The sequence below is a fragment of the Vombatus ursinus genome, unplaced genomic scaffold, assembly GCF_900497805.2.
Source record: "Vombatus ursinus unplaced genomic scaffold, bare-nosed wombat genome assembly UNPS02014801.1, whole genome shotgun sequence".
In the NCBI taxonomy this organism is placed as follows: domain Eukaryota; kingdom Metazoa; phylum Chordata; class Mammalia; order Diprotodontia; family Vombatidae; genus Vombatus; species Vombatus ursinus.
In genome coordinates, this window is record NW_020954579.1 from 29076973 (window position 1) to 29087836 (window position 10864).

The following is a 10864-nucleotide window of genomic DNA, read 5'->3' on the forward strand; positions in this document are numbered from 1 at the left end:
GTCCTGTCAGACCCCTCCACCCCAAGATCTGAAATCTGGGGAAAGAAAAAGATTAGTCAGGTGGGTGGGAATTCAGAAGAGGGGAAATTAATGTTTCCTTTGCTAGGGGAGAGGCAGATACACTGCAAACAATGATGCATTGTTCTTGCTTAATAATAATAATCATTCTCATTTGCATAGAACTTCTGAGGTTTTAAAGTGCCTTTCCAGCTATCATCTCATTTCTTATCATAGGATCTTATCATAGTATCACATGTCCTACATCTGTTAACTCATTTCTTATCATAGAATATAGTAGATGGAGATCTTAGAGACCACCTAACCTCATGCATTTTATAGATCTAGACTCTGAGAGGTAAAATAATTCGCTTATGATCACCTGCTTGCTTAGAGCTAGAACCAGACCACGAGGACAGTCCAGTTTAGATCCAAGGCTGGTGGGTATCAGGACCTCTCAGCTATCTTTGCAGTGTACTTGCCCACCTGGGAAGATGGAGGCAGGACCACCGTGGCCAGGATCCATTGTTTCGACAGGGTATCAAGCCAAGCGGATTCAAGAGTGGCAGCAGGAAGGCATTCAGGTCCTTGTGTCCACAAGTAATGCGAGCACACTCGAGGGAGCCCAGCAGTTGATAGCAGAAGCCACCCAGCTTGGGCCTGTTGGGGGCATTTTCAACCTGGCTATGGTGAGTGGAGGCTCTGGCCCAGGCAAGGGCTGCAGAGTGGGTGGAGGTGAGATGATATAGCACAGGTGCCTTGGAAGGTTGCTCTCTGCAGATAACGTGATCCAGGACTGTCGCTGAAACCAGACCCCTGGCAGAGGAGTCGTCTCCTGTTTAACCTGAATAATTTCAAGAGTGTCCCACATCTATTTCCTGATTCCTGCTTGGGAATTTGTCTTCTCTGAGGGGAACATGCCTTCAAGGGATTAAGAATGAAAGAATTGGGACCCCTGGACCAAGGCAGGGTGGAGGGGTCAAGATAGAGAAGAATCATACCTTTGTTTCTGCAAGGGAGAGAGCAAAGATACCCTGGGGAAGCCCTGGTCCAGTTTCCCCCTGACGAGACCACTGAGGACCTCTTCTCCTCCTACTCAGGTCCTGAGAGATGCCATGTTGGAAAACCAAACCCCAGAATTATTCCAGGATGTCAACAGGCCCAAGTACAACGGCACAATTAACTTGGACAGGTAAAAGGACCGGTGGACAAGGGGATCCGAAATGCTGCGACTTAAATCCTCTTTTTTGCCCACCTCTGACATCACAGCCTCATTTCAATTCAACAGTCAATCAAGCATTTATTAAGTTCCTCTTCTGTGATAGGCACTGTGCAATTGAGCTGATGGGGTCACCACATAACAGCATAGAAATAAAAGACAAAAAGGCCAGGACAGAACGCTGGAGGGACCTCCCTAGTTAGAGAATGTGATGTGCAATTAAGAAATCGCTGTTAACTCTTGAGAGAGTGGTTTCATTTGAGAGATAAGGTCAGAAGCCAAATTACAGAGTATTTAGAAGAGAGTAAGAGGAGACTTAAAAACAGAGGAGACTTAAAAACAATCAGTTTCATAGCCCAACGCCTTGCAAAAACTGTATAAAGGGAGAAGAACAGGAATGGTTGGATGTAGTGAGGCTTTTTTAAAGATAGAGGAGGCCTGAAGTATATGTAGGCAACAGGAAAAGAAGCAGTAACTGGGGAGAAATTTAAAATTATAGAGTGGAAGAGTGATAGTGGGACCAGTCAGCTGAAGAAGAAAGGAGGAATGAGTTTGAGGATGCTTGTAGAAGAGCTGGCCTTGACTAGGAAAAAAGCCATCTCTTCATCAGAGACTGGAGTAAAGGAAGGAAGAGATAGTAGGGGGTAGTATCAAGGAGTTATGCTGAGGAGGAGGGGAGAAGATGAAACTCATGGCAAATGGCCTGGATTTTGTTGGTATAGTGTGAGGTATGTGGGAGTCTTGAGGAGAGAAGAGAAGGTTTAAATTAAGTAACCTTTGTGGTGAGTAGGATAGAGAATCAATTAGAGAGGCGTAAAAGGATGGCCTTGCTGCAGTGAGGGCCAAATTGAGATTAGGTAATATAAGTAACATAAATCTGTAGCAGATCCAGTCAGTTTGGCAAGACCTCTAGTCCTATTCAGCAGCACATAAGGAAGAACAGAGAGGTTCATTTGACAGTAGGACAGAGGAGCAAGCCAAAAAAAAGTGTATAGCCAAAGGACTGAGGAGAGAGTGATGCTTATCAGCCAAGGGTTGTGGCATAGAATTAGGTATAGAGGGGAAGGGAGTGAAGAAGGCTTTGTAAAAGAATCCAGCAAGCCACCTTCGTCATTGGTCCTTCTGGCTTAGTGGTTTAATAAGTAAACGTTTTACTGAATGCCTACTCTATGCCGAGGCTAATCCTCTATGGAGATTTTCATGATGAAGTGGGATATAAGGTATGGGTTTCCATGGGAACCTAATGACCTATATGCTCCTGTTCTATCTATAGCACATCTTCTAAATCTATAGTAGCTAGGCAGCTCTTTGATTATCCACACCAATAGAAAGGGGCTGTGCCATCCAAAAAAAAATCTTCCTGGTTGGTTTTGGAGCGTGTTACAGGGTGATCTTATTTGGTTTTCAAATCTGCCTTCCTAATTATGTTTGCTTAGTCTTATTAAAATGAGCACATGTTCTTTGAAAACATTACTTTTGATGGTGGAGAGCGGGTCCAGAGTGCTGATACCCAGTTGCAGATAGGAGTTGGGAAGCTAGAAATAAAATGCCTTCCCCAAACCATCCAGGGGTTAGGGTTCTGTGGAGGGGAATAGCAAGTGATGAGTCATGTTCTTGGGTTGCTCCTTTAGAGTGTCAAGGGAAAAATGCCCGGAACTGGATTACTTTGTGGCCTTCTCATCGGTGAGCTGCGGGCGAGGCAATGCTGGGCAGAGTAACTATGGCTTTGCCAACTCCACCATGGAGCGTATCTGTGAGAAGAGAAAGCATGATGGCCTTCCAGGTAACCCAGAGCAGAAAGAGGACATATACATAGGCCCCCTCCAACCTGCTACCACTAAGCACATCCATGGGATGGATGCCTGGGAGCTTGGACCACTTTTTCCCTTAAATAGGCACATGTCTTCTCAGGGAGCCCATTCCTACCCAATGAGAGAACCCCCTGTCGTAACTTCTGTGCTCACATGAACATGGAAATGTTCATTCCATTTCATTTCCATTCATTTCCTCACTGGAAATGTCCCCCTTTCTTCACCAGGTCTTGCTGTACAGTGGGGAGCCATTGGTGATGTGGGCATTGTCCTGGAAGCCACGGGCACTAATGACACTGTGATTGGTGGGACCCTGCCCCAGCGCATCTCCTCCTGCTTGGAAGTCTTGGACCTCTTCCTTAACCAGAACCACCCTGTCATGAGCAGCTTTGTGTTGGCTGAGAAGAAGGTGGTGTCCCATGGTGATGGAGATGGCCAGAAGGACCTAGTGAAAGCAGTGGTACACATCCTAGGTGAGCCATGATGAGCCTTGTCTAATGGCCCCCATCCTAAGGACCTACCTAGTCAGGGCCATCCAGGCAGATCTTCCACCTGGGCATTGTCTCAGAAGGTGGGGTGGCTCTAAGGGCATCCTTTCAGCTTTGAATGTTCCTATGAACATCCGTAACTTCCTGAATCCAATTTGTATTTTTAGCCTATAGAACCTCTTAAGATAGCAAAGTCAGTATGTTTAACCCATACGAGGTGCGCCCCACGCCAGTCCGGGGCAGCATCTTGCCTTCCACCTAATCTTCAGGAGCAGAGGGACTGTAGAACCCAGGTAGGCTTTTGCCTGGTCTCCCCAGCTCCAGGAGTGTCTGCCTCACCATTAATATGAAAGCGTCTCTCTCCAGGCATCCGAGATGTAAGCACATTGAACCCAGATAATACCCTGGCTGACCTGGGCCTGGACTCCCTGATGGGGGTAGAGGTGAGGCAGACCCTGGAGCGGGAGTACGACATAGTCATGTCCATGAGGGAGATCCGGCAGCTCACCATCAAGAAGCTAAAAGAGCTCTCATCCCAGGCTGGAACAGAAGAAGGTGAGTCCATATGGAAGAGGGAGGCATGAGCTTGGGGGTTCCCAGGACCATCAAAGGGCCAGTACCCAGTAAGGAATTTGTAGATTTTTGAAGGAGAACTTCTTCCCTTCAGTTTCTAGAAGAGCAATCCCAAGATGATAGTCATTTTCCCCTGTTCTCTGAGTAGCTCATTTGGTTTCCAAATGGTGTAAATGAAGCCAAGGATGTGGCCTCGATTCATATGTGACTCAGTTAACACCTGTTCCAATGCTGTAGATTCACTCCCACTAACTCTGATTGGGGTTATGTGGAGGTAGCCACAAGGGGGGCCAGGTGGGAGAGTTTCCATCTACCAACACAAATTCACCTCCATTAAGGGAAACACAACTATCTTTATAGAACACTCAGCTCAGGTGCCATCTTCTACATGAAGCCTTTCCTGATTCTCCCGACCCCCAGCTGATAGTGCTTGCTTTCCATTTTTACTTTTGTATGTTTACTTTGCATACTTCACAGTCCCAATAGAATGTAAGCTCCCTGAGAGCAAAATCTCATTTGATTTTTGAAATTCCTCATTTCCTAGCACAGTAACTTGCACACTTTGTTGTTGTTATTGTTGTTAAGTTGTTTTTCAGTTGGGTCTGATTCTCTGTGACGCCACTTGGGGTTTTCTTGGCAAAGATCCTGGAGCAGTTTGCCATTTCCTTCTCCAGTTCATTTTACAGATGAGAAAATTGAAGCAAGCAGGGTTAAGTGACTTGCCCAGGGTCACACAGCTACTAAGTACCTGAGGCACTTTGATTTGAGCTCAGGAAGATGAGTCTTCCTGACTTCAGGCCCAGCACTATTTCCACTGTGCCACCTAGCTGCCCTGCCTGGCACATAGGCATTTAATAAATACTTGTTGATTGATTGAAAGATAGATAGATGGATGCTTAGGGATTGTCCAGAATTAGTCAGGAAAGTGAGCCCCTCCCCCAGGGAGATGGGCATGGGAGTTGGAAGTCAAGACCTCCACATCTCCTCTACATCCATTGGGCTAGAATTGCAGGGTCCTACTTTAACTCTGCTGAGGAGACATGTTGAGTGAGATGTTCTGTGCTCTAAAGATCATAGAATTTAGAACTAAAAGAGATCTTAAGAGATCATCATTTTACAAATGGGGAAACCGAGGTTAAATGGCCCACCAAAGATCACACGGGTGGTAAAGAGAGGTATCTGTACTTTCTCCTCTTCAAGAATCGGAATCTCCCCCAGCCAAAGACAGCAGCCCTTTCCGAGAAGCCAAACTGAATCTGGGGAACCTGCTGGTAAACCCCGAAGGGCCAACAATCACTCTGCTCAATGCCGTGCAGAGCACAGAGCGACCCCTCTTCCTAGTCCACCCCATCGAGGGCTCAATCACCGTGTTCCACAGCCTCGCTGCCAAACTCAGCATCCCTACCTACGGCCTGCAGTGCACCAAAGGTAACCCACCACCCACACTACTCTAGCTGGTAGATGGCATCCATAAGGCAGCTCGCTTCCAGAGACAGCTCCTCTCCAATGGTGGACGATTGAATGGGGTCCACATTCCATAACTGTTTCCTGCTGGTCAGGCTATTGCAGGGTCTTTGCGTAACTCTACTTATAAACCCTACTACTCTCTTGGACCCCATAACCTCAGAAATGTTGGGAAGGCCTTCCTGAGCTCTGACCTAAATCTCTTACAACATACCAACTTCTCATTACGTTTTCTCTGCCTCCCTTTTCTAGCTGCTCCCCTGGACAGCATCCAGAGTCTGGCTTCCTACTATATTGACTGTATCAAGCAGGTCCAGCCCGAGGGGCCATACCGCATCGCCGGCTACTCCTATGGAGCTTGCGTGGCCTTTGAAATGTGCTCTCAGCTGCAAGCCCAGCAAAACCCATCCCACTCAAACAACAGCCTTTTCCTGTTTGACGGGTCTCATGCCTATGTTTTAGCCTACACACAAGTAAGGACAATGGGGTATAAGGGGCATTTCCAGAGACCGGCCTTCCAACCAGCCTAGATGCAGACAAGTAGAGGCCCTGACCCATAACCAAGGAAAAGCCCCAAACAATCCAATGACTAAATGTTAGGGTAACAACAGGAAACTCTGTGCCCCTCAGGACTTCAGAACAGCTATGTTTTCAGCAGTTTGGTGGCTACTTCCACCAACCTTGTTTGCAACTCTTCCACACCTCAGTGGATGGTTTTAGGAGTGACTATGGCTCGAAGCTGACCTTCTGGTGATGTACTCGCCACAAACTTAGTTAGCCAGGTCCTCGGGCCACAGACATAGACGTCACAAGGCCTTGTGATGTACCAGAGCTCAGGCTCTGTTGTCTTTAAGAATTTAGTTATCGCCACAACTCACCATGAGGAAGTATCAAAGTAGAACTCCTCTGCCATAATATGGGGATGTATGTATAGAGACAGGTAGGAAACATGGCAGACAGGGAAATAATTGTTATCCTTGGAGTCAAAATATGTTTCCAGTTCCAGCCCCATTCTTGACTAGCCAGTTAGCCTCTGAACATCAGCTCCTAGAAAATAAGGACGAAACCATTCACCCCTACCTACCTCTCAGGAACACTGACTGTAAAGCAATGAGACGGTCCCCTGTGGCAGGTGCCTCTGGTCACTTAGCCTGGATTCTGGCTTTGTTCGGCCTCAGTGACTACTTTCACCTCTCCTTTTCAGAGCTATCGAGCCAAGCTGACCCCGGGCTGTGAAGCAGAAGCAGAGACAGAAGCGATGTGTGCCTTTGTCCAGCAGTTCACAGACGCTGAGTACAACAAGGTAATTTCTCTCAGCCCCCTCCCCCGATCCCCACCACCACCTTCCTTCTGGTCCTCTCTGCCATGAAGTCATCCTTCCTTACCTCCTTTCTTCTCTTCCTCCCCTCCCCTCCCTCCTTCCCTTTCTCCCTTCACTTCCTCCTTACTTCCCTCTCTTCCTTCCTCCCTCCCTCTGTCCATCCTTCTGTGCCTCCCTTCCTTTCTCCCTCCCTTCTTCCTTCTATCCATCTCTCTCTCCATCCCTCTCTCCCTCCTTTCTTTTCTCTTTCTCTTCATTCCCCTCTCCCTCCCTCTTCATTCGCCCAGTACCCACTCTACAAGGGGCTTTCCAGTCTTATTTCCCACTTTTTCCTAAGATGTATCCTTGGGTTTCAGCCAAACTGGATTCATCCCTCCTCCCTAAATTGTACTTCTTTGCTTATACTATGGGGGACTGGTAGTGAAAAAGCTGGCCTTGAAGCCAGGAAGACCTGGGTTCATGATCCACACCCTCCCTACGACGCTGGACAAAATACCTCTCGGTGCTCTAGACAACTTTGAGACAGAGTCACAAAGAAGGTGCCAACCTGCACTGATAGAGAGAATTTCCTCATCAGGGAGTTCCCTGTGCTAAAGAAATCATGGGTCCAGGCTGTCTCCCCTCATTTATCCTATTCTTTCCACCCAGAATCTCCTCCCACTTCCATCTCTGCCTCCTGAAAGTTGGCCTGTTTGAAAGCAGGGATTAAGTCTTGTTCATTATTGTATCCTGCCACAGCCCCCACCTCAGTGGGTTAAAAGGGGCTTAAATAATATGCCCATCCCGCTGATCTTAATTTACAATTCCTCTGACATTCAGAGGGAAAGCCAAGCTTGAGCATCCACAGACCTGGGTTCTGGTCCAGGCTTGACCATTACTGCCCAGTGTGACTTTAAGAAAGTCAGTTTTCCTTCTTGGGTTTCCTCCTTTTCTTAAATGAGAAGGTTGGACTAAATGATCCCCACGGTCCCTTCCAGTTGTGCTATTTCCTGCTGACTTTTAAGTTTATAAGGAAAAAAAGTATGTCCATGTTAGCAGAGCTTCAGACAAGGGAAAGAATGATCAGACTTCCAATAGTGTGGGTCCTGGAGTTTGCTAACCCTATTCCCTTCTCCCTGGCCTCCCTTCCCCCTGCAGGTACTGGAGGTGCTCCTGCCCCTGAAGGATCTAGAAGCCCGGGTCTCCGCCACAGTGGACCTGATAACCCAGAACCACAGGCATATCAGCCGTGCAGAGCTCAGCTTCGCTGCGTTTTCCTTCTACCACAAGCTGAGAGCTGTGGAGCAATATATACCCAAAATCAAGTATCATGGCAACGTGACCCTGTTAAGGGCCAAAACCAGCAACACATATGGCGAGGGTCTGGGCAAGGACTACAACCTGTCTGAGGTAAGGCCTTCTGTATGCTCTTCAGGACCACACTCTCCCAAATCCTGCCCCGAGGATCCCCCTGCACCAGAAGCATATGTGGCATATCCTTCACCTGGGGGAAATTGAACTGAACTCTCCCCAGTTCCTACATGGGCTCTTCTTCAGGTCTCTCAGCCTGACCCAGGACCAAAACACTGAGGCTTACTCCCTCATTTGCCCACAGTGATACTACTACTAGAATCCTATGAGACAGTGGTTTTGATAAAATTTCCCTCCTAAAAGCTTTCAGCAATATGATATGGAAAGACCACTGGCCTGAGAGCTAAGAGACCTGAGTTCTAATCCCAAGGCCATATGTCCCTAGACATGTCTCCTCACCTCTCTGAGGGGTCAGACTAGATGACTTTGAAGGTCCCTCCTAGCTCTCAGCATCCTCTGGCTTCTCAGGAGAAACCTCATTTCCCTTTTCCATTCTGCAGTGAGCAAGGAGGTTACAAGGAACCTGTCTCGTTGGAGGTGGTGGGGTGCTGGGGTGCTGAAGGCTTAACCAACTCGTTGGCTTTTTCTTCTAGGTCTGTGATGGGAAGGTGTCTGTCCATGTCATTGAAGGTGATCACCGTACATTGTTGGAGGGCGACGGCCTGGAGTCCATCATTGGCATCATCCACAGTTCGCTAGCAGAGCCTCGAGTCAGCGTACGAGAGGGCTAGCTCTTCCCCATCCCTTGGTTCCTTCCCACAGCCATGGCTACATCTCCTGTCACTGGCAGGAGACAGAATTACGATGACTTTTCTTGTCATTAAGACATTCCCTCCCATACCTCCTCTTCCCCCAGCTCACACCACTCTCCACCTCCCACCCTAAGGAGATACCCCATTAATACAATTCTGCATCTAAGCCGGGTCTGAAGGAGAGTCCTCCTGGTGGTACCCCTTCCTATTGCCCTCCCCCTTTGTCTGTTCCAGTTGGTACCCAGGCCATCCTCCTCTGGCACTTTTGGAACACACATGTGCGCGCACACACTTATCCCTCACCCCTTCCCCTGCCCACAGTCTCCCAGGTAGGAGTAAAATTTGTTCAAGGTCATTATTGTCTGTGATCATCCCTTACCATGTTTCTCATGCAAAAACTAAAGGCCATTTGCACCTAGCCAGGCACCGAGACCAGGATGCCAGGGTCCAGGCTGATTTGGAGATTTCTGTTTTTGATCTGTGAAGAATCAGCCAGTGGCCAGCAAGATGGATGGGGCTGAACCTTTTTCATAACCATGTGGTGTTTTTTGTTGTGTTTTCATTTTTCATTTGAAACTTTGTATTTATTGCATCATCAGCAAAAAAGGTTCCAGAGTATTCCTCTACCATTTGTGAAAAGACTAGAAGAAATGCCCCTTGGCAGATTTTTTTTTTTAATCCAGAGTTCTCTGGTTGTTCCTTTCCGTGTTTTATTTTGTCTGGAACACCTTTGTTTTGCTTTTACCGTAGTTATCCATCTCAGCCTGATAGTGAAGAAGTGAAGCTTCCCGTTCTCCCTTCTCTCATCTGCAGGAAGGGGAGAGAGTAGTGGGGTGGGAGTGTGGCCTGTCCCCCCTGTTCCTCCTGCCCTCTCCTGAAGCAGCTTGAAGGAACAGAGAAAAAAAGGGGTTGGGGGGAGAACCCCACCAAAGGAATGGTCAGCCTGGAATGATTTCAGGAGCAAAGGAGTGAGCTTCACTGGAAGGCCAGCCACAATGGAAGAGCCCGTGTAAGGACTTGATTCCAAAAAGAGGAGGAAAAGAGACATTTTATCCCCCCTGGGACCTAGCAAGAGTCTCCCTGCCACCATGTGCTGGTGTGCTATATGGGCCTTTAGGGCAATGGACAAGTGATTCCCAGCTGCATTTATGATACAGAGGCTATTGGGACAGGAGCCAGGATCTTACCACCTCCCCCACAGGGACCCCCTTCGTATTTCTTCTGTCAAGTCATTGAGCTGGCAGGGGGGGCCTCCTTGGAGGCTGGTTCTGAGCCGGTACCTGGCTGCTAGCACCACCCCTCTGTGGATCGTGGCTGGGGCACTGTTTGTTTTTGTTTGTTTCTGTTTTTTGTCTTTTGTTGTTGTTTTTTTAAGGCGACACATTTAATTCAAACTGCTGCTTGAATTTTGAAAATTTCAATGTAATTGTCAATGTAAAGAATCATGTCTGGATCCTGTTTCATTCTTACACCCACTTGGTGAAAGTGTTACTCTTGAGATTGTCCTGCTCCCCACCCCATAGTCCTCCTGATATTAAACCACATGGGATCTCTGGCTTGACTCCTGTCTGTTTTCTCTCCATTCCTCTGTGATGCTCTGCCTGGGAACCTGTAGGCAGGATGCAGCATTAGCAGTGGTTTCCTCTCTGATTCCCTGGCCTGGAAGAAAGAGGGTGGGTAAATCAAGTTATATAAAGGATAAATAATTTTTAAAATATTATAAGGTATCAGGATTTCTCTAATAGGTGGAATTTTAGCTGAAACTTAAGGGAAGCCAGAAGGTGGAAATGAGAGAGTATTCCAGACATGGGGAGAGTCAGTGAAAATGCCTGGAGCTAAGAGATGGTGTCTTGCTCTAGGAACTACATGGAGGACCATTATTGTATTGC

At 47.6% G+C, this 10864-nt stretch overlaps 1 protein-coding gene across 1 annotated transcript in view; it reads left to right on the forward strand.

Moving 5' to 3' along the window:
* FASN (fatty acid synthase) overlaps positions 1-10530 on the forward strand; it is a 58725-nt gene extending 48195 nt beyond the window's left edge. The window contains exons 34-43 of the mRNA XM_027872997.1: positions 535-686; positions 1098-1189; positions 2848-2999; positions 3255-3500; positions 3882-4070; positions 5289-5516; positions 5805-6025; positions 6757-6855; positions 8011-8262; positions 8817-10530. Coding sequence (XP_027728798.1) covers positions 535-686; positions 1098-1189; positions 2848-2999; positions 3255-3500; positions 3882-4070; positions 5289-5516; positions 5805-6025; positions 6757-6855; positions 8011-8262; positions 8817-8954 — 1769 coding nt within the window. The 3' untranslated portion in view covers positions 8955-10530. The remainder of the gene's footprint in view (positions 1-534; positions 687-1097; positions 1190-2847; positions 3000-3254; positions 3501-3881; positions 4071-5288; positions 5517-5804; positions 6026-6756; positions 6856-8010; positions 8263-8816) is intronic.
* The last annotated feature ends 334 nt before the right edge of the window (positions 10531-10864 follow it).